The 27623-nt window shown below is 39.9% G+C and overlaps 1 protein-coding gene across 1 annotated transcript in view; it reads left to right on the top strand.

Moving 5' to 3' along the window:
- Positions 1-11857: 11857 nt before the first annotated feature.
- The window catches only part of ppp1r14bb (protein phosphatase 1, regulatory (inhibitor) subunit 14Bb), a 33978-nt gene continuing 18212 nt past the window's right edge, over positions 11858-27623 (top strand). The window contains exon 1 of the mRNA XM_034164238.1: positions 11858-12399. Within this exon, the coding sequence (XP_034020129.1) occupies positions 12199-12399 (201 nt within the window). The 5' untranslated portion in view covers positions 11858-12198. The remainder of the gene's footprint in view (positions 12400-27623) is intronic.

Genomic DNA, 27623 nt, shown 5'->3' with positions numbered 1-27623 from the left:
CTTTCTGCTGTGGCTGATTAGCTTAATGCCTCTGTAGTTACTGTAGCTCTACACATCACCCTTGTTCTTAAAAATTGGAACCAGCATACTTCATCTCCACTCCTCAGGCATCGTCTCACTTTCCAAGATTTGGTTAGAAACACCACTCCATCTCTTCTAAACATTGCCATACCTCCACTGGAATGTCATACGGACCAACTGCCTTTCCACACTTCATCCTTTTCAAAGCTGTCCTTACTTCATCCTTACAAATCTCTTGCACTTCCTTATTTACTCTCTCCATGTCATCCAACCTTTTCTCACTTTCCTTTTCTTCATTTATCAGCTCCTCAAAATATTCCCTCCACCTTCTCAACACACTCTTCTCACTTGTCAGCACGTTACCATCTGTACCCTTCATCACCCTAACCTGCTGCGCATCCTTTCCAGCTCTGTCCCTTTGACTGGCCAATCGATGCAAGTCCTTTCTCCTTCCTTCTTGTTCAAGTTTACATATGCCTTTTCCATAGCTTTTGACACTTCTTTTTTCACCTGACACTGCATCTTCTTGTACTTCTGTCTACTTTCTTCATCTCTCTGACAATCCCAATTATTTTTCACAAACCTCTTACTCCTTATATTTTCCAGAAAATCTTCCTTCCACCACCATGTCTCCTTGTCTTCCTTACTCTGTCCAGATGTCACACTCAGTACCTTCCTTGCTGACTCCCTCACCACATCTGCAGTACTTTTCCAGTCGTCCAAAATTGCTTCCCCTTTATCCAGTGCTTCTCTCACGTGCTCACTGAATTGTACACAACAGTCTTCCTCCTTCAACTTCCACTATCTGATTCTTTGTTGAGCTCTCACTCTCTTCTTCTTCACCTTCAAAGTCATCCTACAAACCACCGTCCTCGCTGTCTAGCTACACTCTCTCCTGCCACCACTTGACAGTCTTCAATTTCTTTTCGGTTGCATCTCATCCAAGAATGTCGTCCACCTGTGTGCACCTTCCTCCACTCTTATAGGTCACCCTGTGCTCCTCCCTTTTCCTAAAGTAGGTATTCACCACAGCCATTTCCATCCTTTTTGCAATATGAACTACCATCTGTCCTTCTACATTCCTGTCCTTGATACCATATGAAGAGTTAAGATGCAAAACCCAGTATCTCCAAAACCATAAATTTTTAGTTGACGCCAACATGTACTTGACTGTCAAGGGGACCATCAATGTGCAAAATATCAAATAATTTGAACAAACTGTTTTCATGTCATTGATGAAAGTCTGTGCATTTCCGCATAGGGTTTCCTTTAAATCTTCATTTTCAACTGCATTTTTCTTCATTTAAAAAAAAAAAGGACTTACTGGGTTTTGCATCTGAACTCTTCATATATACCCATGACTTCCTCATCACGTTCCCTTCACCAACATGCCCATTGAAGTCCTCTCCTATCACCATTCTTTCGTGCTTGGGCATGCTCTCCACCACCTCATTGAACTTAGTCCAGAAATCTTCTTTCTCCTTCATCTCACAACTGACCTGTGGGGCATATGCACTGATGATATTTATCATCACCCTGTCAGACACTCACTTAACTTCCAACACACTCTTAACATACACTTCCTTTAAAATAACCCCACCACCATTTCTCTTCATATCCAGACCATGATACAACAACTTGAACCTACCACCTATATGCTCCTGGTGTTACTTCCCTTCAACCTGGACTCTTGCACACAAAATATGCCAACTTTTCACCTCTCCATCATGTCTGTCAGCTGTCTCCTTTTTCCAGTCATACTAGTAACATTCAAAGTTCAGACTCTCACTTCCACCCTTCTAAGCTTCCTCTTCTCTCGCTGTCTCCTGGTATGTTCTCTTCTATGTGTGACTGACAAAGTTTGGATATGTACGTGAGAACACACGGATTATCTGTACGTGTGAGTAGAATTCATTCATGTGTTCGCAAGAAAACATGTTTGTGAGGATATGTGTGAATTAAAGTATGTATAAAAGAGGACATGTGAATGTGTGAGTGGAAATATGCACATATGTGAGTCGAATAAAACTGTCTGTGAGAGCATCTCTGTCCAGCGACATCATGACTCCATAAACTGTTCCCAAGCTTGTCTCAGTGTCAAAGGGTAAGGGCCCAGAGACATATTGTAGGTTAAAAGTAATCCACCCCGGTTGATAGTAATCCAAACACTGGTATAAAATTAAATAAAGAAAAAGTCTTATATAGGCCCTGAGGCCTGTTGGTGCTAGTGCATATCTCCAGTGTCAAGTGGATGAGAGTCTACAACTCCCACTGGATGGGACGCCAGGCTACTTCCCCATTCAAGGCGGGTACCCATTTACTGTAGGTTGGACTGAAACAATGTAGATTAAGTGCTGACCTGCCAATGTATATTCATACCAATCAATCACAGTTATTTTTCTAATCAATGTATGCTTTAGATCACCCATCAAGGCTTCTTGATTGATGAGATATATTAGAAAAAAGGTGTTTTTCTGACCAAATTTTCCCATTTCTTTGAAAAACCTACTCCAAGATCTAATGAACTTCTACACATCAATCCAATAGTATTTCCACCAAGTTTGATCCATCTTGGCTTCTTGGTTTTTGAGATATAATAAAAGGGTTTTGGAGACCATGTTTTCCTTGTCCTTGACCTTTGACCAAATGACTCACCTCTAGATATCTATCCCAATAATATTCCCACCAAGTCTGAAGGTAAATCGTAGAGCTGTTTTTGACTTACTTTGTCCATAGAACTACAGACACACACACACACATATACACACACATGCCAGAAAAAACAATGTCTTGTTTGCTGCTACATCAATGTGCAGGACATTGATGGCCGACGTCCACCAAGATAGTAATACATCCAAATGCACATAAAAGCGCACACACAAGTAGGGCTATTGTGTTTTTCTGGAGCATAATGAGATGTCTCAGATAAACACAAATGGGCATCTTTTAGTTCAAACAATGTAGTGCTGAGCTCCACATTTGAAGAACAGGCACCTGTTCCATCAATAAAATGCCTTTTCTCTACACAAGTACATTCTCTCTTCACGTCTCTGTCCTCTTATTCTGCACTCTCTCGCGTTCAAAAAAATTTTCAGCTCTCGTTGGTCTCTCGGACACACAGTACATGTGCTCATGGAAGGTGTAGGCTTGTAAGAATATTTCCAGTATTTAATTAACATTTTATCAAGAGTTTTTTCAGTTCCACAATACACATCGGCATATCTTTATGCCATGCCGTAAATTCTTATGATATTGACTCGAAATATGTGTATCGTAACCCTGACAGTCCTATCAGTTGATTTTATTCAATACAGTTAAAATAATAACAGGCTGTAAGATGTTAAAATGGCATATGATTTGTATACAATGGATGGGAACTGTGAAATATTGACTAAAAGATGCAAACTCTAGCTAGGCTAGCATGGAGAGCCGCTGTAGCAACTGGGCTACCAGCTAGCATTGATGCTACCCAATAATTAACAATTGCATGAATTCATTGTATTTCTAATATCCAGAATTGCGTAAAAAGTCACTGCTCTGCATTTAGAACAGTTTACAATTTGGTTGGGCAGGATTTACATGGTGTGGTGAGCAAATATGACAGATGATGCAATGTGTTAGCATGACACAACCACTGAAACTGGGCTAGGCTGACTCACTAGCTACTAGCCACCATCCAGTAATAGATAAACAAGTACATGCAGATAAAATGCACATTTGGTTCCCTCGCCTTTTAGATCTCAAGTTCTAACACAATCAATAGCTTTGTTTAATCACGTAGCGGCCTCAAGCATTCAGGAGCAGCCAAAATCTTAAAATACTGTTTAGTTTTGTGGTTTTGTTTTATTTCTGAGGAGTGTTTATACTTTGGTTTTATACATTTTGATTACATGACGGCAAGCTAAGATGACAAGAACCACAATAAGTCACTGTTGCGTGACTGGCCAGCGCTAGCTAGCAAACTACTGCAGGCTGGAAAAGCTAGTACCCAACAGTCAATTAATAGCTACAAGAAATTGAATTTGTACTATTATGAACTGTCTTTCAGCTTACTAAAAACTATGTGAACCAGTTTTTGTAACAGTTTACGCTTTGATCGGCTCGAATTAGACAACATGGAATGCTAAAATGATAGTCGGCACCATTCTGGATTATTTCTTTTTCCTGCTAGGTGCATTCTATAGTTAAAATAAAAGCAGCAGTGACTGAATGAGAAAAATTCCGCAAGACCCAGCGGGTTTCGGATGAAAAAGCAAGAGGGAGGGGAAGAGAGATAGAAGGAGAGATCAATAGTGTGTGCTCCAGCTGGGCAGTCAAAGAGGAGGGCTTATAATGATCTGCTGATAAAGAGGGTTATGAAAAGAGACAAAACAGGGACAGCAGGGGTTAAAAATGGAACAAAGCCAGAGAAAGACACATGAAAAAAGAAACTGGGAAGAAAAGAAAGATTCTCAACCACTCCTCTCTCTCCCCAGTGAGAGCAAGATCCTTTTCTCCAACGCAAAACCAGCGACTCACAAAGACACATTGTATGGGGCACACATCAACATATTCACCCTCTCACATGCACGACAGAGGCGTGTGCGTGCAACAAGACTCATTGATCACATTACAGTGCTGCTCAGATTCAGGCCTGCAGAGGTCGATAGGTCATACTGCTGCTATCTGGTTGCATTTGCAAAATAACATCCTGATAACACTTTAATCCAGAACGCATCGTTTTTATCCAGAGCACATCTTTTCAGACAATGCAGGGGGATGCATATGACTGAAAATACACATTTCCTGCTGATTTTCGACTCCAATCACAAGTGCTTCCTCGCAGTGTCAAAATCAGAAAGCCTTTCATTAAACTGATGCTGTGGTATTGGGTTCAGCTGCACGGTGAGCTTACACTGCCATCTGTTGGCTGAATGACAGCATTACCCTCCTTAAAGTACTGAATTGATTGTGCAAAAAGCTTGAAATATTGGCTGCTCACTTTCAGTTACTTTGCTGACAGATTCGTGCAAAGTAATTGTTTGTGATTAAAGCTGCACGGTGTAGGATTTAGTGCCATCTAGCTGAGAGATTGCTGTTGCCATCGCGATCACGAGTTTGTTTCCCCTCATGTTTTTGCTCCTATGGCAATGGAGACTCATGTTCCCTTGCCTTCTCTTGTGATAAACAATATGTATGATCCCCAAGTTCACAAAATGAGGGTTCTGAAACATGCTAGCCTGCACTAGCATCCAGTAAACAGTGCATAAGTTAGCAAACACTGATTGCTCTTCTTTTTGTCCTTTTTTTCGCCTCCTAATTCAGTCTTCTGGCCATGCTGTAAAATGCAAAAGCTGGAAAAAGTATGTCCCTTTTGGGCTACTGTATCAACATGGTGGTGCAATATGGCTGCCTCCATGAGGGGTTCTATTTATGCTGAAAAATACCCATAAATCCTACACACTGTAGCTTTAAGTGATACCATAATATATATTTCTGTGTGCATTCATACCTGCCTAGCAGCTGCTATATAAATGTATTTGTCCTTTCCCTTTGAATTCATCAAAATGTAAGCACATCACTACATTTACATATATTTTATGATATTTTTATGATAAGTTTGAAAGTTAAATCAACTCTAACTCTAACTTACAAACTTAAGTTCAAACAACTTAATTCATTCATGTTTTTTACAAATTGTAACACATTTTTAAGTTGGTTCAAACATGCTCTTTTTTCAGTGTATGAAACAATGTCAGCATGTTGACAGAAGGGAAAACTCCATTTTATCTTGATATCATGCACTTCTTAATGTCTGCCTTTACGATGGTTGTGTGTGAATCCCTTTGATTAAAAATCAACATATAGCTTTGAAAAAATTCTAATTGGCTTGATGATCAACTTAAAAAAAAAAAATTATTGTCTGTTGAAAGAAGAAGCATGAAAGTAGGATTACAGAATCAGTCCAGAGCTTGAACAGCCGCAGCCCCCCTCAGAAAAGGAACTATAAAATTCCCATACAGACACTGTGTTATCACACAGTGACTAAGGACCTTAATGTCTGTTGCATAAATAGTCTATTTTTAGACATTTTTTGTTGTTTGTGAACTATGTCTTTTCAGAAACTGTGAAATCTAGGTGTGAAATAAACCTTGCAGCTAGCCTACCCATTGCTACTTTCCAAAGGAGTTGTTTTTGTCAGCTATTTAAAATAGCTACTTTTTGAAGTGGTACAAAAAGGGACAAACTGTAAACATCAGAACATTATATAAGTCGAATTTGCATAAGGTTGGGTTGTATAATTAGTCACACTGTGTATGACACAAAGTGCTAGCTAGCAAGACATAGCTAGGATGCTGCCTTTAGCATATACGCTAATATTTTCTAATGCCTACTCTTTCTTCTTCTCCACATCCTGTTTGTCCAAAGTAGTACAAATATCACTTGATACTTTTATTCAGCATGAGATAGATAATCAATATCACATTCTCAGGCAAGTTTGAACAGAACATTTCCCAAAACTCATTTTTATTGCTTCTTGCTATCTTGGCAGCCATCATTTGTTGTGCATTGTAGGTCAGATAAAAATTCTAATTTTCATAAGTGATTATGCATTTGAGTCCACCATAAAATAAAATGTCATCTTTAATTCATATTTACTTTCCTCCATGGCTGTATGAGCCATGTTTTCCACTTGTGTGTCACCAAAAAAGGGCTTTTTTTCTTGCCTTCCCTTTTCACCTTTTCACACTCTGTGTGTGAGAGAGCCAAACAACAAATTATAGCTTCGACATCAGTTTTGGAAGTTGTTCTTTTGTGGTCAACTTCTCACCACGGGTAAAATTCACTGGAATGTGAAACTTTTTTGTTGAACTTTTACTGTAACACTGAACACAGCACTGCCACATCACTGGTAAAGTGCTTTATTGCATTTTCACTACACACTTTACATTGCAGTTAATAGTTTAAATATAAATTTTGGGACAATAACACTTGTACTACATGGAATTAGTTCCTGAATGCTGACTGTTTCAATCAATCAATCAATCAACTTTTTTCTTGTATAGCGCCAAATCACAACAAACAGTTGCCCCAAGGCGCTCCACATTGCAAGGCAAGGCCATACAATAATTATGAAACACAGTCTACGTCTAAAGCAACATAACCAAGGGATGGTCCAGGGTCACCCGATCCAGCCCTAACTATAAGCCTTAGCGAAAAGGAAAGTTTTAAGCCTAATCTTAAAAGTAGAGAGGGTATCTGTCTCCCTGATCTGAATTGGGAGCTGGTTCCACAGGAGAGGAGCCTGAAAGCTGAAGGCTCTGCCTCCCATTCTACTCTTACAAACCCTAGGAACTACAAGTAAGCCCGCAGTCTGAGAGCGAAGCGCTCTAATGGGGTAATATGGTACTACGAGGTCCCTAAGATAAGATGGGACCTGATTATTCAAAACCTTATAAGTAAGAAGAAGAATTTTAAATTCTATTCTAGCATTAACAGGAAGCCAATGAAGGGAGGCCAACACGGGTGAGATATGCTCTCTCCTGCTAGTCCCCGTCAGTACTCTAGCTGCAGCATTCTGAACCAACTGAAGGCTTTTTAGGGAACTTTTAGGACAACCTGATAATAATGAATTACAATAGTCCAGCCTAGAGGAAATAAATGCATGAATTAATTTTTCAGCATCACTCTGAGACAAGACCTTTCTGATTTTAGAGATATTGCGTAAATGCAAAAAGGCAGTCCTACATATTTGTTTAATATGCGCTTTGAATGACATATCCTGATCAAAAATAACTCCAAGATTTCTCACAGTATTACTAGAGATCAGGGAAATGCCATCCAGAGTAACGATCTGGTTAGACACCATGCTTCTAAGATTTGTGGGGCCAAGTACAATAACTTCAGTTTTATCTGAGTTTAAAAGCAGGAAATTAGAGGTCATCCATGTCTTTATGTCTGTAAGACAATCCTGCAGTTTAGCTAATTGGTGCGTATCCTCTGGCTTCATGGATAGATAAAGCTGGGTATCATCTGCGTAACAATGAAAATTTAAGCAATACCGTCTAATAATACTGCCCAAGGGAAGCATGTATAAAGTGAATAAAATTGGTCCTAGCACAGAACCTTGTGGAACTCCATAATTAACTTTAGTCTGTGAAGAAGATTCCCCATTTACATGAACAAACTGTAATCTATTAGACTATTCAATGAAGAGCATTTAATGAACTGAAACCAGTTGCAGTCAGAGAAAGCTGTATCTTGGTTTTCTATGGTTTAACAAGTGATCACCATAACATACGTAGGCCTAGCTAGGTGGATTTTGGGTTTACACCCCTCCTGAAACATGTCTTAAACAGCTATTATTAAAACATTAAACATTTAGACACTTTGAACCTTTTAAAACACGTGAAAAACTGCTGAAACTTTTTCCCCCTGGAAATTATTCAATTTTGAAATACTCAAAACTCTATGATGGCAACAAAGTACTGGACACTGGGATTTCCCAGGTTTAGGAAAGTAGTCATTGTTTTGAAGTAATAAATACATACATAAAACCCTCCCAAGTGAAACTACTTCAGAAAATTGTTCACTCTGTTGAAACACTTGACTTGAATAAGTAAATTAAATAATTAAATAATTGAGGCATACTTTTTCTTGGCTAAAAAAAAAACAAAAAAAAAAAAACTTCAAACACTGAGTGAAATAATTGCTTCAGAAATTGTTTTAAAACAATTGAAACAGAATTTTGGGTTATGAAAAAAGGTGGATTGTTTTTGAAAAAAATTAAAACACTGTGATGGTGATATATATAGAAGACAGCTGGTATTCCTTTGAGTACAAAATCATTCACTATTTTCAAAGCTTAAAAAAAAAACCTAAATGAAACAACTGCTTCAGACATTTTTTCACTGTAAAATGTAGTCCGTTTACTGTTTCAAAACACTTGACAAAATTAAAGAAATGATTCACTCATAAAAACAATTCTTCAAAAATCATGCACACAAGACACACTGAGTGAAACAGCTTTTGAAAAAAAAAAAAAAATTATAGTTTGTAACACCACAAACAAATCTATTGCTTAAGTAAAAGCTTCAGTGTTCTGAAACTTTATGGAAAAGTCGATGATGGCTACATGTATAGAGTAACATGTCAGTTGGTATTCCCTGATTTGAAAATGATTACTATTTTGAAAAGTTAAAAAGCAATAACAAAATCAAACAACTGCTTCAAAAATGATTCACTGTTCCAAACCATTTGGAAACAAGCAAATGAAGGCTTTTAAGGTGGCAGTAATTAAACCATTACTTAAAAAGCCATCACTTGACCCAGCTATCTTAGCTAATTATAGGCCAATCTCCAACCTTCCTTTTCTCTCAAAAATTCTTGAAAGGGTAGTTGTAAAACAGCTAACTGATCATCTGCAGAGGAATGGTCTATTTGAAGAGTTTCAGTCAGGTTTTAGAATTCATCATAGTACAGAAACAGCATTAGTGAAGGTTACAAATGATCTTCTTATGGCCTCGGACAGCGGACTCATCTCTGTGCTTGTTCTGTTAGACCTCAGTGCTGCTTTTGATACTGTTGACCATAAAATTTTATTACAGAGATTAGAGTATGCCATAGGTATTAAAGGCACTGCGCTGCGGTGGTTTGAATCATATTTGTCTAATAGATTACAATTTGTTCATGTAAATGGGGAATCTTCTTCACAGACTAAAGTTAATTATGGAGTTCCACAAGGTTCTGTGCTAGGACCAATTTTATTCACTTTATACATGCTTCCCTTAGGCAGTATTATTAGACGATATTGCTTAAATTTTCATTGTTACGCAGATGATACCCAGCTTTATCTATCCATGAAGCCAGAGGACACACACCAATTAGCTAAACTGCAGGATTGTCTTACAGACATAAAGACATGGATGACCTCTAATTTCCTGCTTTTAAACTCAGATAAAACTGAAGTTATTGTACTTGGCCCCACAAATCTTAGAAACATGGTGTCTAACCAGATCCTTACTCTGGATGGCATTACCCTGACCTCTAGTAATACTGTGAGAAATCTTGGAGTCATTTTTGATCAGGATATGTCATTCAAAGCGCATATTAAACAAATATGTAGGACTGCTTTTTTGCATTTACGCAATATCTCTAAAATCAGAAAGGTCTTGTCTCAGAGTGATGCTGAAAAACTAATTCATGCATTTATTTCCTCTAGGCTGGACTATTGTAATTCATTATTATCAGGTTGGCCTAAAAGTTCCCTAAAAAGCCTTCAGTTAATTCAAAATGCTGCAGCTAGAGTACTGACGGGGACTAGAAGGAGAGAGCATATCTCACCCATATTGGCCTCTCTTTATTGGCTTCCTGTTAATTCTAGAATAGAATTTAAAATTCTTCTTCTTACTTATAAGGTTTTGAATAATCAGGTCCAATCTTATCTTAGGGACCTCGTAGTACCATATCACCCCAATAGAGCGCTTCGCTCTCAGACTGCAGGCTTACTTGTAGTTCCTAGGGTTTGTAAGAGTAGAATGGGAGGCAGAGCCTTCAGCTTTCAGGCTCCTCTCCTGTGGAACCAGCTCCCAATTCAGATCAGGGAGACAGACACCCTCTCTACTTTTAAGATTAGGCTTAAAACTTTCCTTTTTGCTAAAGCTTATAGTTAGGGCTGAATCAGGTGACCCTGAACCATCCCTTAGTTATGCTGCTATAGACGTAGACTGCTGGGGGGTTCCCATGATGCACTGTTTCTTTCTCTTTTTGCTCTGTATGCACCACTCTGCATTTAATCATTAGTGATCGATCTCTGCTCCCCTCCACAGCATGTCTTTTTCCTGGTTCTCTCCCTCAGCCCCAACCAGTCCCAGCAGAAGACTGCCCCTCCCTGAGCCTGGTTCTGCTGGAGGTTTCTTCCTGTTAAAAGGGAGTTTTTCCTTCCCACTGTAGCCAAGTGCTTGCTCACAGGGGGTCATTTTGACCGTTGGGGTTTACATAATTATTGTATGGCCTTGCCTTACAATATAAAGCGCCTTGGGGCAACTGTTTGTTGTGATTTGGCGCTATATAAAAAAATTGATTGATTGATTGAAGCAATTCATTCAGAGAACAAGTGATTAAAAAAATGATTGCTTAGAAACAGTTTAGATGCATCATAAATGAACTACTACAGGAGAATGATCAGTTTTTCAGAATGCTCAGAATACTGCAATGTGTCATACAGTTGAGATTCTTTGGTTTATTTATTTATTTTCACTATTTTGAAAAGCTATAAAAGCAGGACACAGGGAAACGCCTTGGGATCCCTCCAGGAAGAGTTATAGGACTTGGCCAAAGAATGGGAAGTGTGGGATGAGGTGCCTAGTCCTATGCAAGTATCAGAAAATGAATGAATGAATGAAAAGATCACTGTTTCAAAACTCTGGTCAAAAATCAAGTGATTTATTCAGAACGTAAATCTCAATTAAAAAAAAAAACACGAGAATAGCTGAATTAAACGCTGCTTTAGAAAAAAAATTACTTCAAAAACACTGAAAAACTATTTTGAAACAAATGAAACTGTTGTTTCAGAAAACTTTTGACGCGCTCGCAACATTAATGTGATGGCGACATCTAGTGGACAGTGACACCCCCACTCGCTGCAAAATAAATTCACTGCTGCTCTCCTTATGATAATAATACTTATTATTCATAATCAAGCAATTTTTTTGCTTTATTTTTTAAAATTATTATTTTTTAAATAATGTTTTTTTTTTTTGTTTTTTTTTTTGCCGGCGCATTACGTCACTCGCGTGGGCAACTCCAGAGCGCGCGCCACCCGGAGCCGTGTGATTTCTTTGTACTGAACGAAGAGTTGAGTGCAGCGTGTCTCTCTCTCTTTTTCTACACCTCTAACCGACGGAGAGGAGATATTTAATCCAGCCGGCTGCTACCCACATTTTACCGCGTCCACCGGCTTTCTTTTGTTTTGTCTAAGCGCCGTTATTAATGTTTTTTTGAGCGATTTTGGACAACAAAAGCATCAGGTCCGCCGCTGCTCGTCTCTTCTTCTTCTTCTTTTTCTTCTTCGTGGGATTTTTTTTTTTAAACTCACATTAAGAGACAAGTTTTTTCAAAGAGCCGCAGGTTCAGATCGCTTCCAGACCTCCGGTGGGGATTTTTTTTTTCTTTCCCTCCCACCAAAACCGAGCGACCATGGCTGCTGTTACAAGCCCGGAGACGAGCCCTCAGCCCCGTGTGTATTTCCAGACGCCGACCGGCACCGCGGACGAACCGGAGACTCCGGTTCGGAAGCAGGGACGCGTTACGGTCAAATACGACCGTAAGGAGCTGAGGAAAAGACTGAACCTGGAGGAGTGGATTATCGACCAGCTAACGGACCTCTACGACTGTGAGGTAAAGACCCAAACAATAACCGGCTTCCAAAACCGATCGAACAGATCGATGAGGCGGCCGAGCTAAGTAAAAGGAATCTACAATCAACTCTACACCCCTCTAAAAAAAAAAAAACAAAACTGTTGAAGAAAGAGACCCGCGTGTGGCTGCTTTTTTGGCCTAGTGTGGTTTCTTAAAGCCTAGTGTGTGTGCGCGTGTGTATGTGTAGGGGAGCCATGTGCAAACACAAGATACAGTACTTTAAACATTAAAGAAAATAAATCCACACGTCACATTAATGTAGTTACACTTTATGCATCTTTCACAATTTTGCAAAGGGAAATCAAATTAATTTTGCACTCTGATTGGCTGCCAGCCTTGTTAAACACACCTGGAAATCTATTGCATGTATTTGCAGAATCACAAATCATAATATAAGTCATCTAGAAGCGCTATGCCCAAGTAAGGTAGAGACTTGGAGAATCCTAGACCACATGCACCATAGTAGGGAACCAGCTGGGTCTTGGATTGTAACCAGTCAGGCAGTCAACCGGTCCACCTGTGCCTCATGAAAGTAGCCCTCGACCTGATGTAGCCAGCTGACACGTGGGTGTTCCTCTTGGCCTTTTTCAGCCGCTCGGATCCTCAACACAGAGGCACCCACGTGCTGGGTCACGCCCAGAGTACTGTGCCACATGGTCAGACTGTTAGAGCTATTTAAGTTTCCCTGAGTAGTCATGTATTTGACACACAGGACTCCTTTCCACTGACAAGCACGAGGTGATTAGCTGATGCCAAGTTGGGGTTTAAGGTAGTTCGGAGTTGGTTCCGCTTTTGGACGTTCTGAGAAATTGTTTGATTTTCCGCGGGTTGAGAGCCACAGTTGACCCCTGTCTACATCGTCTGGTTGCCCAGCATTGCTTGCGATAAGCCTGCACCAAACAACTACAACAACAATGGAGGACAACGCATCTCTATGTTATGTATTGCTCTTGGCTTTGCAAGGTAGAAATGTATTTATCTTGCTGTTCATGATTGTTATGGACAATGGTTTTGCTCAAAAAGTCATTCGCATCATACTCAAACATCCTCCAAAGAAATCTAGTAGTACTAAAGACATCCATTTGTTGCCTTACTGATTAGCATCAGCAATTCACAATGGTTGTCAGGGAAAAAAAAACACATTTTTTAATTTTACAGACGAAACCTCAAGCAGACTAGACTCGGTGGAGTTTAGGGATGGAAAGTGAGACCCAGTTTCAAATCTTTCAATGCATTGGAATTGTATACCTCAAATTTGTTTAATTCCTGTTTAAAAAACTGCTACATTTTTGTAGAAAACCTGTGCAAAATCAATAATTGCATCAACAGCAATAAAATCTTATCAATTCCCATCTGTAGCAGGGTGACCAATCTTCTATTGGCATTTTAATGGTGACAGAGCAGAAAGCCCAATTCTGTAGATTGAGAGAACATACAAAGAGAGAAACTTTGGTTCAGAATCACCGCATGGAAGTCATTGTTTACAATGGCAGCAAAATTGACTCGACAGTAACCAGGTGCACATCACAGTGACATGGAAAAACTGTGGTAGTGAGTCGGTAATTGATTTGATGCCAGATCAATTTGAGGTAGTACATATCCCATGGTTCACTCTGAACCAGCTGATCCACTGATTTGTCTTAAAGATGCTTTGCCTCAAAGTAACAGGAGTTCTTTAGATTTAAAAGTTCCAGTGCAGTCTGCATGCATTTCGATGCAAGGTCTCACTAATTCACATGCCAGAAAAAAGTATGGTTAGCTTTTGCACCAAGGATCCTATCTATAGAGGGTGTTGAGTGGTGCATTGTTGAAGGGTTGTCCACGGCATGGCTGTGTGAAAGTTCAGACTTCAGGTTGCTCACATTCGCGTACACCTGAAAAATGCTTTCTGTCTTCAGAAATGGCCGTCTTCCATTGTTGGACAGGGAACTTAATTTGTTCCATATTTCAGAGAAGAACTCAGGAACTCAGAACTCTCTGAGAAAGGGGTAGGTCTAAGTTGGCGCATACATCTAGTTTTAGTCTGGTTCTTCCAGTGGACACTGTCATGAGGGCAGTTGCTGTGGTGGACCGGCACCTTCCGATGATGCCAAATATTACCCCAGTCAGTGAATGTATTATGAGGCTCAGACTTAGACATTCTTTGGGTCTCTTGTCTGTTGTTTCTCTGTGCACTGCACCTTGTAAATACACTTGGTGATTGATGACTGCCCCAGAGATGACATGGTCATGAGCTATTTTCACTGTAAACACAGGCACTGGCAGGGCCGGTGACAAGAACTGCATTGAACCCCACAGATCTGGCAACTGTTGTGAAACTGGTTCTATGCTCTTTGTCTTCTCAAAACAGTTGGCAGCTACGACTTGCAAGATCGTGGTTCCAGCTTTCAGAGCAGCATCACTGAACATTCTTTTGTTTGATAACCCACATTAATTCATACTTTTGCCCACATTTATTTTATATGTATTTGTTAATACCATTACTGTTGGCTTAACTACGCTATTATACTTTATACACTACCGTTTTTTTTTTATCGTGTTAGCTTGCTGGGTACGGTTGGCTTATTAACGGTTAATTTAGCTCTTCTACTATAACTAGCTTATTTTCACTGTTTACGATTTTATTTTACATAGTGTAGATTTTTAATGATTCATCAGTTTATGTGTTTCTTTAAAGATATCAACATGTACCTAAGTTCTTAGGTTTCCATTTGATAGCATAATTTTTATACTTTTTATTTTCCTATAGTATGCTAACAGAGTTACTTTAGATAGATATATAAGATATACCTTACTGAATTTTCATGGTACTCGAGATTAATCACGTTCACGTTGGAGTACTGCAGCATCTATAGAAATGCCCATTGTGTAAATGCTGATTAGACTTGTCAGATTCACCTGAACATCACCAAGGCTTCTTTGTGTCCTGTGTTGATTTTTCACAAAGTGTTTGATTTGGTTGATTGGACATCCTGCTCATTCACAAAGTTGTTTTGACATGACATCATGGTAGAAGATGGGCCAATATCCAACAATGCCAAACAAAGTGACACATGGAGGGCCCTGGTGGTTGCAGTTGGTAAGCCTGGGAGCTCCTGTTGAATCTACTGAGCAGGCATTGACCCATATTCTATTCTGAGTATGAGGAATACAACGACTTAACAGGTTTGGAGAGTTCCCAAGTCGGCTGACAAAGAGGAAAGACTGCAGGAGGTTTGTTTGCTGTATGCACGATCAAAGGTATACATTCGGTCATGTTTTTGTACTGTGTCCATGCCAGTTGTCCTAAAGTAGAGCATCCACAGGAGGTGTGGCTGCTTCCACATTTACACCTGTCACACAAACAAATCAAGTTACTGACAAACTGTAAGCACTCATAACCAAATACTAATCCAATCTACAGTTACACATGGTGGAAGAAGAGAGAGGATCTCTCCAATAACTTTATTGAGATCTCCGATATCCCTTCAGCTGTGGATGTTAATAAAGTAGCAGGTGATTAAATAGCCTCAAGAGGATTTAAAATCAATATGCTTTGATTGTCAGCCAATAATAGATTAATAATCAATGCATTGTATTTCACAGGGAAATCTTTGCATTGGGTGCTAGCATGTGCTCTATATGCCGCTGGAGCTGGCAACAGCTTTTCACACTTATTGTTAAAGATGATTTATCACATGCATATGGGAGATTGGCAATTTAAATTTTATTCATTTTCTAACCCTAACTCTTTCCCGCACAGTTGCTCTCCCCTTTTTCACAGTCCTGATTGTGTCCCTACCTCGTTTGTTAGACAACAGAGAGATTAATTTACAGTTGGCTGACTGATGGAGACACATTGGGCTCTTTCAGACGGGGGGCAAATGTCCTGCACGTGCTACTAAAAGCTGGAACTAGAGAGGCAGCGTCAGCCGGTCAGGTCACACAGTGGATATCAGGAGAACACTGTTAAGTGGTGGTGGACGGGGAAAAAGAAAAATGGCATGTGTAACCTGGGATTTTTGCTCCTATCTTCTTGGTGATGTCTGACTCACTGCATAATCCATAGTCCCATTTTATCACATCTCATTTTTCCTACCGATTAAGCTCCCTGTTTTATCGCATGCAGTGCATTTCTTTTGGTATTAAACCTGCAAGCCGATTGTCTCACAGGGAATTCATAGTGAGCTATTTTTTTTTTCCATTTGTGTAATCCTTTCAAACACGCTACAAGCAGCCCGTTAGTCATTTCTGCCAGCCGGCCTGTCAGATACTCATCCAGCTACTTAGTTGTCCTATCAGACAGAGCTGCTGTGGGTAATGTCGAGGATCAGACTCTTGATTCCATGGCAACAAGGCTTGTTAAATGTTTATGTTGGTGAACCATGCAGCAGAAAAAAAGGATGAATTACACTTTATTAAAGAAAGCTAATAATGTTGCACCCATGCTGTTATGTTGTGTCTGGTTGTATGAATGGATTTTAGCAGATTTTTGACTTTTGGTTTGATAAAGACTATTGACTTTTTGGTCTATAGTCAGTAGTAATTTTTTTTGGTTTTCCAGTATGGCTTAAAATTTCACACTCTTCACTAGGGATGGGTATTGATAAGATTTTATCGAATCCGCTTATCAATCCGATCCCTTATCGATACCTCTTTTGAATTTTCTGTGTACTAAAAGTAGGCTTTACAGGTTTTCTATCTCAACATTTTATTGAGTCTTAAAGTAAATAAATATGAAATTGGTCACTGGATCCTTGATCGCTGGACATAAATAAAGATAAACAAAATTTGTAGTTTTTATCAAAAGCATTTCCTTTCAGGTATTTTGGCATTATTGTCTCTCCATACCTCTGAGCTGAGCTCAGCTGGCTGCTGCATGTCAGCGCAGGATGTCTCATTTTGGGAGGGAAAAAACGTTTTGATTGATTGCAGTTTATTGATTATATTACATTTGGAAAGAGGTGTCTTTTGATTTAAATGACGATTTGCTTTGGAATCATTAATTTTGACCGGACTCTGTCTCAGCAGAGAGCTGTGCAGCGTTTGGAGCGGTACAAACGGAACGGAGGACGAGTCTCATTTCTTTCTCGCACCAAGACAAGAGTCCCAGTTAGTGACTTTAATCTACACAAAAGTGGTTCACGATTGACATATTTTAATGGCTTTAAGAGGGATTAAGAAGTGGAGTTGCCACTTCGGCAGAGCATTGAAGCAAAAGAACCAGTGAAGCAACGGGTCGGAGCACTGTTTCATTGGTTCAAGCTTCAAAGCAGAGGAGCGCTGCTCAGCGGTGCTGGTTGCTTGACACCAGAAGTGTGAGCCCACTCTGGGCTCACCTCACTGGGTGTAGTGACACCCCCACCCAAAGAAAATAAAATATTTTTGCATAGATAGGGTTTGTGATCAAGATTTCCTGATGTATTTGATCCGTAAACTGACATCTATACACCTGAAAGAAAATATATATCACATTTTGTGAGACCTGCATTCATGTTTTGTGGAATATTTTATACATGGTTTGCAGCAAAATCATTAACGGTTAGGATATTCATGGTTTGCGTAAATTTTCATTAATGGTTTGCGGAGAATTCGCGATTTGCAGCAGATTCACGTTTTGGGGGTCAACAGGCATTCTAGTTGCACTCGGAGGTTGCAGTTTCCTATTTATGATTAAGAAGTTTCCTTTGGAACCCATCCAGAGAGGTAATTCCAACTCATTGACTTGTTCAGATGTCACATACCATGAGTCCACGATCCACGCTGGCTGCTCCGAGCATCAACAATAAGTGAAAGCTGCTTTTAAACAGTGGTGGGAGCAGCTAACCAAGCTTTGCTAAGTTTTTGGTCTGCGAACTGAAAAGTTGTGCAGTGTGAGCAGCCACACATTTGCTAGAAGTGATGAAGGACTTAAGAAACAGAATTTTCAGTTTTCAAATTCTTTTTTTTTTACAAATGAAAAAAATTACATATACAAATAGAGATTTATTTGTAAAACCCACCACACGTTTCAGTAACTGTGTGTTATGCCGACCAGCCAACCACTGATGTCAGGAAACTGATGTACCCATAATACAACACGGCATGTGTCTAAATGCTAAAACCTTCAAAATTGGTGCATTACTTTAAAACTAAAACATATAGCTGAAATGTTCACTTTGTAAAATGACAGATGTGATGTTAATTTCAATAACTTGTCCGGAATTAGTTTGTTTAAAATTATAACCATAAGTCAAAACTGTCTGCCTGTGTAAGACTCCAGTGAAATCACTGGCAGGTCTGTATGGTGTGAAGAGAAATATCTTTTTTTTTCTTCCCTCCCTCTTTCTTCTGATGGTTTTCAAAGTTATCTGGAAACCGAATCCACTAATGAAAACATTTGCTTTGATAATTAGTGGTTAGCAGATTAGCGGAACTGTGCCCACCACTGTTTTAAAAGCTTTTTTTTTTGTGTGTAGATTTTCTAAGTCATTCACACAGTCCTGTCTTACTGCTGTCTTTGGATATGTTGCTACAGTGTTTATGCTTGACATGCAACAAAATGTGTTCATTATCTGATATCGCTATCCTGGTACATGTTGGTAACATCAATGACTGGTGACACTGTGCTACAAACTGAGCAGTAAATGGAAATATTTAACACACCTTCTGCCCCATCTGTCGTCTTCCATGAGGTCTCTTTGGTGGCTCACATATATGCTTTGTAGCTCTGTATATTTTGAAAGAGGAAGCACAACAAAGTCTTTTGTGGAGGCGTCCATCTTGCTTTCCAACTTGTGATGCCAGGTGGAAAATGGAAAGCATTTTAGTTCTGGTGTAACGTCATTCCCAGTCACGAGTTTTACCTCTGAGGCAACTGGAACATGGCATTGTTCTGAGATACAGGTCTGACTGCACTGTTTCTCCCAAAATTAAGGTGCCCTGACACTTACATGACTTTGATCCGGCAGTTGTACGCATGTCGTCCTGACGATCCCACCCACTATGTTCCCAGCTGGACGCAGCGCTTTGTTCCACCGGCTGCCACACGCTCTGCGCTGAACGCTGCATATATAAAATAATTATTTCATAGCAGATTAATCACTTTCTCTGCAAATTGGCTGCTGAAAACAGCACTAATCACTTCCTGAATCACAGAGGACCGCTCCAGCCAGAGCCGTTTACGTGCACTGAATGAGCTGGAGAAAGTATTTGGAGCAGTCTAAAAAGGTAATTATTTGTCATGTTTACATTGTCACGGCTTGGTAAAACAGTTCCATGTAAAAGTATGTTCATGACAGATTTAGCATCTTGTTATAATCGTTCAGACGAGTTGCACTCTGATGTGGTGCGCTGACGCAACCACTCGCTCTGTTCATTTCTTCTTTACTCAACTTGACGAGGTGCACGTAGTGTTGCCGAGCAGATCGCGCCACGTTGCACAACATTTCTGTGTGAAAGATTTTTTTGAACACTTAAAAATTCTCTTTGCACAGTTGCACACGCCAACGGCCCTCATACGTTCAGTCTACACCGTTAAAGACGAGTTTTACGCTTCTGCATGACACAGGGCATGCAAGTGCGTGCAATCAAAGTCATGCAAGTGTCAGCGCACCTTGACCTTGTTGGCGTGGTAATCAGGCACAACTCTTTGCTACTTAAGTAGTACTGTGTTGTCCAAATGGTGTAAAATGTCTGCATTTTCATCTCAGCATTTGACTTTGTTTCTTTTCTTGAGTAATGTTGAGAAAACACTGTTCCTTTTCATGCCTCAGCATATCAACATAACACTGCAACTTTCACAGTAAAAATCTTTGCTGTGTAGCTGCTGTTGCATTTGTGGAGAAACATTTTTATTGCGACGCAAGTTCATGTGAGTTAATTATCAGTAGTAGCTTTATTCAACTTTGCTACCGGCACCATCAGTAGGATGGAACAACTGAAACCTGATATGAGTCAGTGCCAGCTTCTTGACGCTCAGTGTCCAGAGCAGTCTGGTTTCATGCCCACAAAGCTGATTACCACTGACCACATTCTAGGTTTGTGAGTACTTGGCAGTGCTTCTTTGCAACCCAAGTAGATTTTTGGAAAGCTTTTGATGCAGTTGATCAGGTTGCTTTATAGGACAATGTGAAATGGTGTGGAATTCCCTACATGTTGAACATCTCAGCTTGCCTATACACCAGCACTTTGTGTGGACTGCAACCAGAGTTTCTGACTTCTTCGCAGTGAGTTCTTGTGTTCTGGCTCCAACTGTTTTCGGTACTTGCATGGTTTGGGTAGGGTTGTGGAATCTAGCAATTTGGGTTCCTTTGTGAGGGAAAAGTTGGTTGACCTTGACTTTGCTGACGGTGCTGCACCAGTTGAGTGTCTGGATTTGCTTAAAGGATCAAATCACATTCAGGGGTCACCACGCCTTGTCCTGGAGAGCACCTGTTGTACACGTTTTCCAACTCTGCCTGCTCGTATAACTTCTTATTCGCTAAATCAGATGTATTTAACCAGTGAAAGGCTGGGAGACACCAGACTTGATGAATGCTGTAGTTACAGTAGAAAGTAGACATGACAAACATGCAGGGTTGGTGACTTCTGACCTGTGAGGTCAAGAGATGCCTGGAATGAGCTTATGGAGTTGAGTGGTTTTAGGACAGAGGTGAGTGGTGGTGACACCTATAAATTTACTGAGGAATGAAAGGTCCATGTCTTCAGGATCTTTGTGCTTTTTCTCTTGCTGAATTGTCTGAACTCAAACACAAGCAAAAAGAAAGTGTCACTTACATTCATCAAATTCAAAACTGCTCTTGTAATTTAAAAAAGTTTCAGCCCTTGTAGTATTTCCATGGTAACCTGGCTTTTGAATGTTTGTAAAAATGATGTTTGCTTTAGTAGACCATGTGCTTATATACAGTATCCAACCAGGACTGAGACGGTTAACAGTGGAGTAAGTGAGCAGGCCAGTCTGCAAACTCCAGGGTCCTACGTGGCCACATGGTTACACATATACACACACAGACACCACACAGGAATAGGCGTGAGAACACCGACAGGAATGGAATAATAATGGGAAGAGAGAGACAAGAAACCATGATAGCGGAGAAGGAAATAGTTGGAGGAGTAGGCAGGGCGTAGGACACGGCTTGTTCAGTCACTGGTATGCTATAAACACCACAAAGACAAGTTCCCCTTCAGTGTCTATTTGCAGAGGAATGGTTTTGCAATTTATGACAGCTGAGTAAATAAACACGGGATTAAAGCTGATCTAGAGTTTGCCTTGAGTATATTATCTATGTGTAAATACAGTTTACTATTTTTTGAGGGCTAAGATGGTTTATCATCTTTGCTGTTTTCTTTGAATTACTGAACCAGTGTCTCAGCAGAGTTTTAAAATAACAGACTCTGATTCTCTTCTGTATCACGTGCAAGCTTATAATTCTTTCACTAATTTTTCCATGAGCTGTCATGTATGCATCACTGGTTGTTCTGTTACACTAAATTACAACTGTAACAAATCAGCTATATTTTTTTCCAGATATACCAGATTCTGGGTTTGAGTAGGTCACAATTTTACGCCAGACATTGTTTGGCTAACTTGGCTTGTTGATGGCACGAATTTAAAAAAATGTTAAAGTAGGTGACATTAATGCTACATTCACATGTTAGTGTTGTTGGCAGACTGTAAATACTAGTGGTTAATACCTGTTTTGCGGAATTATCGCATCACCCGTATAAAATGTCAGGTATGCGTACTGCTATTCCCAACCCTATGTTTTTGATTTAACTCAGCTGGATGTAGCGAGCAGTTAGCCTGCTTTTTATGTGTGGCAATTCAGTGCACCTTAAATGGGGAAAAGAAAAACCGTGTGTATCATCTTGCTGTGTTTCAGCACAGTGGCAACACAGTTTAAAAATGGCAGCACCGCCACAGTGACATTTAAACACATTCACACTTTGCTTTCTTTCAAATATGCACAAAATTGTTTTCTGAAGGATGACACGTGATGAAAATCTTCTTACCTGTCAGTCATTTTGCAGCTAACAACTAGCTTGCAACAGAAGAATGAATTTGGTGGAAAAAAGGGGTTGAATGATAAACAGAATGGGGAAGTAAAACCAGAATTTAAGAATGGATAGAAAGTGTGGCTAGGGATGGCACAAGCCTTTTTAATCAGTGCTGTAAATTAGTGAGAGAAACACGAAAGATGGTTTAGAAATGCTTTAAAATCTGTTTTGAAACATCGTTCCTGTGGAAGACGTGTTCAACGCTCTGATGTCGGGTATTTCAAATGTTGTTTTAAACTTTCCATTCTGTCCATATGAGCTCTTAAATATCTTATTTTGAAATTTTGTCATAAAATTAGCCATTGGATGAGTGTGATGTTATGGGTGCGCGAACGTGTGGCTGAGATCAGTTAATGCCAGGCTAAATGCAAGCACATTTTTTTTATAAGGCAGGTTTTGTGTTCCTCACTTAAAATGACTTGCTGTGGTTCAAATGCTGTAGATGATTACAGAAGTGATAAAAGGGGAAAGGGCGGAAGTGTGCTGTTGGATTGTCGGTCTTGTCCACTCACGTCACTGTGAAATAACATAAAAGAGCACTTGCTTCAGTCTTGCACTTAAGGTCTGAATACCAATCGGTGGCACTCTTCAACTTGGTGTGCATAAGAGAGCGACAACAAAGGCTGGTTGTTTCACAGCAGGAGTGAAAGACTTCTGTGTGTCTTTGTACACCCTCCACGTAGCACAGTGCACACGGGAACATGCACAGAACATGTTAAAGTGCAACACGTGGTCGAAGTCCATGTTCTTTTGTGTGCAATTAGAAGCATGTCAGCATGTGCTGTACTGTGACTCACTGTTAAGACGGTGCATAAAATTGTGTAATATGAAGTCAGAAAAGTGCCAAGAATATCTGAGTTAGTGACCAAACATGTTTTTGTTAGTTATTGAGTAAAGTAGGAAGGAAGTGAGGAGTGCCAAGTGAGTGGAGCATGAGGGACGTGAGTCAACGATACATGTTTGCATACCGTGTCACAGTAAGTGTGAGAAACGCAGATGAGGGCAACCAAATTTTAATGGTTGACCTTCTTCAAAAAGCAGACCTGGCACAACTGCTGATTTGACAAATTTCCAGCTGATTCCTGCTGTTTTATGTCTTGTTAAATATGAGCACAATCAGGCCTGAGTGAGGTATGCTCACAGAAAGACAGCATTTGGGAGAAATGCCTTTAAAAAGCATTTAAAATGTTAGCAATTCCAAGGTAAAGTTAACAGTAAGCAACAGTCAACATTTGTGGGGGGTGCCCCGAGGGGTGGGGGGTTGCTGCCTCAGGTGCACATAGGGCATGTAACAGCAGATGGGTGGGGTTATGTGCTATTCCACCTTCGCCCACATGAGGTCTCGCCATGTGACTGAGTTGTCCATGCCTCACTGGGGTTGGGTATCGAGAACCGGTTCTTTTGAAGTATCGTTAAGAAATGATTCGATCCACCGATATCAATCGCCTTTTTGCTTAACGATTCCCTTATCGGTCTTTCAGAGCGGCCGTTGTTTTTGAGGGTGTTTGTCGGGAAAATGATCATTCCTCTACGTACGTTGATTACAGACCCTGCAGCAGCTCTGTAATCAACCGCTTCTGCAGCGCTACTCCACTTTGAGCCGTGAACCAGTGAAGCAGTGCTTCGATCCATTGGCTCATTGCTTCTTTGATTCGCTGCTCTTCAGAAGCAGCAAGTCCACTCGTTAACCCATTTCAAAGCCATTAAAATATGTCAGTCGTGAGTCACTTTTGTGTGGATTAAAATCACTAACTGGGACTCTTGTCTTGTTGCAGTCAAGAAACGAGAATCGTCCTCCGTTCCGTTGACAGCTCCAAATGCTGTGTGGCTCTCTGCCGAGACAGATTCTGGTCGGAATTAATAACTTCAAACGAATCGCCGCTTAAATAAAATGGCACCTCTTTACAAACACTGTCATTCAGACAAACTACAATTGACTAAACTGTTTTTTCCCCTCAAAATGAGACGTCCTGCATCTTTACAAATTACATCCTGACATCTAGCACAGCAGCTGCAAGAGCTCAGCTCAGATGTATGAAAGACATTCATGCCAATAATGTCTGAAAGGAAATGCTTTTGACAAAAACTACAGATTTTATTTGTATTTATGTCCAGAGATCAAGGATCCACCATGTAGAGTTTATTATGTCCAGAGTTTAAGGATCCAGTGACCAATTTCATATTTACTTACTTTAAGACTCAATAAAATGTTGTTCAAATTCAATTTAATCAGCTTATAAAGCGCCAAATCACAACAAAAGCCATCTCAAGGTGCCTCACACAGAACAGTTCAACATAAAAAATTAAAATAAATAAATAAAAACTAAAAATTCAAATACATAATTAAAAACAAATAAAAGAAAAACAGATTAAAAATAAAAACTATTCATAAGAAAGAGAATAAAAATAGGTTTTGAGTCTTGACTTAAAAACGTCCACGCACTCCGACGACCTCACGGTCGCAGGAACACCGTTCCACAGAGCGGGTGCATGAAAAGAAAAAGCTCTTTGACCCGCTGACATAGAAAACCTGTAAAGCCTACTTTTAGTACACAAAAAAATTCACAAGAGGTATCTGTAAGGGAATTGATAAGGAATCGGATTGATAAGCGGAATCGATATCGATAAAATCTTATCAGTACCCATCCCTATGCCTCACTGTCCACCCAACATTACTTCATTTTAACAGTGTTCTGTCCTAAACATTACTAGCATTAGCCATTTCATGAGCTGCACTTATTTCTGACTTGAAGTTATATTTGTAACAAACTCAAAAAAATGCGTTTGAAAGTTTACGGTGCACCTCCATGATTGTTGCGTTCTTCTATGCAGTAGAAGTAGGTTTTACAGTGACACTGTGAACACAGTTTTACGACTTGTAGGTCTGAAAAGAACCTTATGTTGCATGTTGAAGAACTTCTCGTGTTAGTCCGTTGGTTATTTGTTGGCGAGTTTGCCATTGAAGCTAACAAGATAAACACAGTCATTTAGATTGTTGGTTTTGGTACAGTATAAGTGGAAACATGGTAGACAGGCTTTCAAAAATGATTTGTAAGGATGGAAAAATGAAAATAATTGTTTAGCAGTAAATTAATGTGAAAAACACATTATAGGGTAAAGAAGCCTGAAAAGGTTTTTATGCATTGGCACTTGCAGTCAGATGTTTGAATGTCATGAGGGTGTTGTACTTACAGAGATTGGAGCTGTTATTTTCTGGGACAGAATTATTTGACAGCATGTGTACATCTATAATGGAAAAACAGAAGAATTTGGTCCCACAGCATGTTGTTTATGGTAGCTGTCAGCAAGGATCTTCAAAAATTCTGGTGGAATATTTTCCATCTTTGAGGCATAAAGATAAGCTAAATCCTCCGTGTTCTGGTATGGTTCTGACTTCTGAGCAGAGCCCAGATATTTTGAAATGGGAAGGGCATTCCCAAAGCTTAATATTAGCCTGTTTTTACTCATTCTACAAGTTTTGATGTTTTTGGGATCATTGTCGTGGGCGTAACAGTGGTGCTGTGATGCAAGAGCACTACCACGGCAAGAACGTCCAGGGTTCAAACTACCTCACTCATCTCTCACCTATCTTTCAATCTCCTTGTACTGTATATACTCATGAAGGTCATGTGTGCCAAATCAAAATCTGCCGTGGAAACTCTCACTTCAGTTTTGATATAAAATGTGTCTTATGATAGTGGCAAAAAAAAAATTGACTGTTAAACTGACATAAAATTTACCCTCTCCTCCTAAATGTAAGTTCTCCTTCAAAGTCAGAAGTAATCTGTAAGTTTTTGAGTGAAAATAATTTACAGATTCTATTGTTGTTGCTTAATGACTTTTACAGCTGCTGTTTTGGCACCGATGTGGATCTATTTCCACACATGCCCTTGCACTTGGCCGTATTGTTGGTAGGGATACTCCGCATGCACGCTATTGAGTGTCAGCCAGTGGAGCGTGTACACACACTGATTGGTCCACCATTGCACCGTTGCTCGATGAGCGTGTTGGTTCCCTGTGTAGTCACACAGGTTTTGACTGGTGACACGCAGTAACTTGAAATCGTGGGAGTTTGCAGAAGGCCCGTCTCATCCTGTGCACTTTGTAACAGGACTCAGTGACTGCGATGTTTAAAAGTCCTACTTTGCTTCTGTGCTGATTATTTTAATTGATGTGCTGTCTTATGCATTTGATCTAAAATGTTGTACTTGAGTGTTTAAGGGTGTTTATGTTAATATGTTTTAAAGCACTTTAGTCAGCTTCTTGCAGCGATTGTGCGTATGATAGCGAGGTAGGTAGGCAGTCTGAGTTATGACTGTGAAGTTCCTCCACGGTGTTATTGTTCCATCAGTACTATTTACATGAAAAGTGAAATAATGGTTTTGATGACAGCTTTTTATTGTTCTCTGTTTGAAAACCGTATTAAAACTAGAGCACTGCACTCGTAGAGCGCAAACCTCCACCAACACTAGCTTCCAATTCCACAAATTCTTACGTTGGAAAAAAAATTCAAGCTCAAAGTCCTGTTAGAAGTGGCTCTTCATAAGATAAAATACAATACAAATATAGTTAAATATCCACTAAATCGGCAATGCTGATCAATCTTAGTCTATTCATTGAGAGTGCCAGTTTGCACCTCACTGTCACAAATGAGAGTGAATGAGGCGCTTTTGATTGAGATATAATGCAAAATGTACAACAAATGGGCTTTTCAATACTAAATTCAAATATCCACAAAATCCACAATCCAGATTAGATCCAGATCAAACTTTGTCAGGTGATAGTGAGTGCCAGTCTCCACCTCACTTTCAAATATGAGCGTGATTGGGGCATGTTTGATTAAGATATAATGCAAAATATACATTAAAATAGGTTTTTCAGTGTTAAATTTAAATGGCCACAAAATCGTTAATCTAGATCAGATCTGGATCAAACTGTCAGTTGATAAAGGATACCATTCTGGTGATGGGGAGGTGATGGTCTAGTGGTTAAGGTGTTGGGCTTGAGACCAGAAGATCCTAGGTTCAAATCCCCGCCTGACTGGAAAATCACTAAGGGCCCTTGGGCAAGGTCTTTAATCCCCTATTGCTCCCGGTGTGTAGTGAGCGCCTTGTATGGCAGCACCCTGACATCGGGGTGAATGTGAGGCATAATTGTAAAGCGCTTTGAGTATCTGATGCAGATGG

Source organism: Thalassophryne amazonica, chromosome 23 (assembly GCF_902500255.1).
Source record: "Thalassophryne amazonica chromosome 23, fThaAma1.1, whole genome shotgun sequence".
NCBI classification, from domain to species: domain Eukaryota; kingdom Metazoa; phylum Chordata; class Actinopteri; order Batrachoidiformes; family Batrachoididae; genus Thalassophryne; species Thalassophryne amazonica.
Note: the sequence above shows the minus strand (reverse complement) of the source record. Positions and strands in the feature narration are given on the sequence as shown.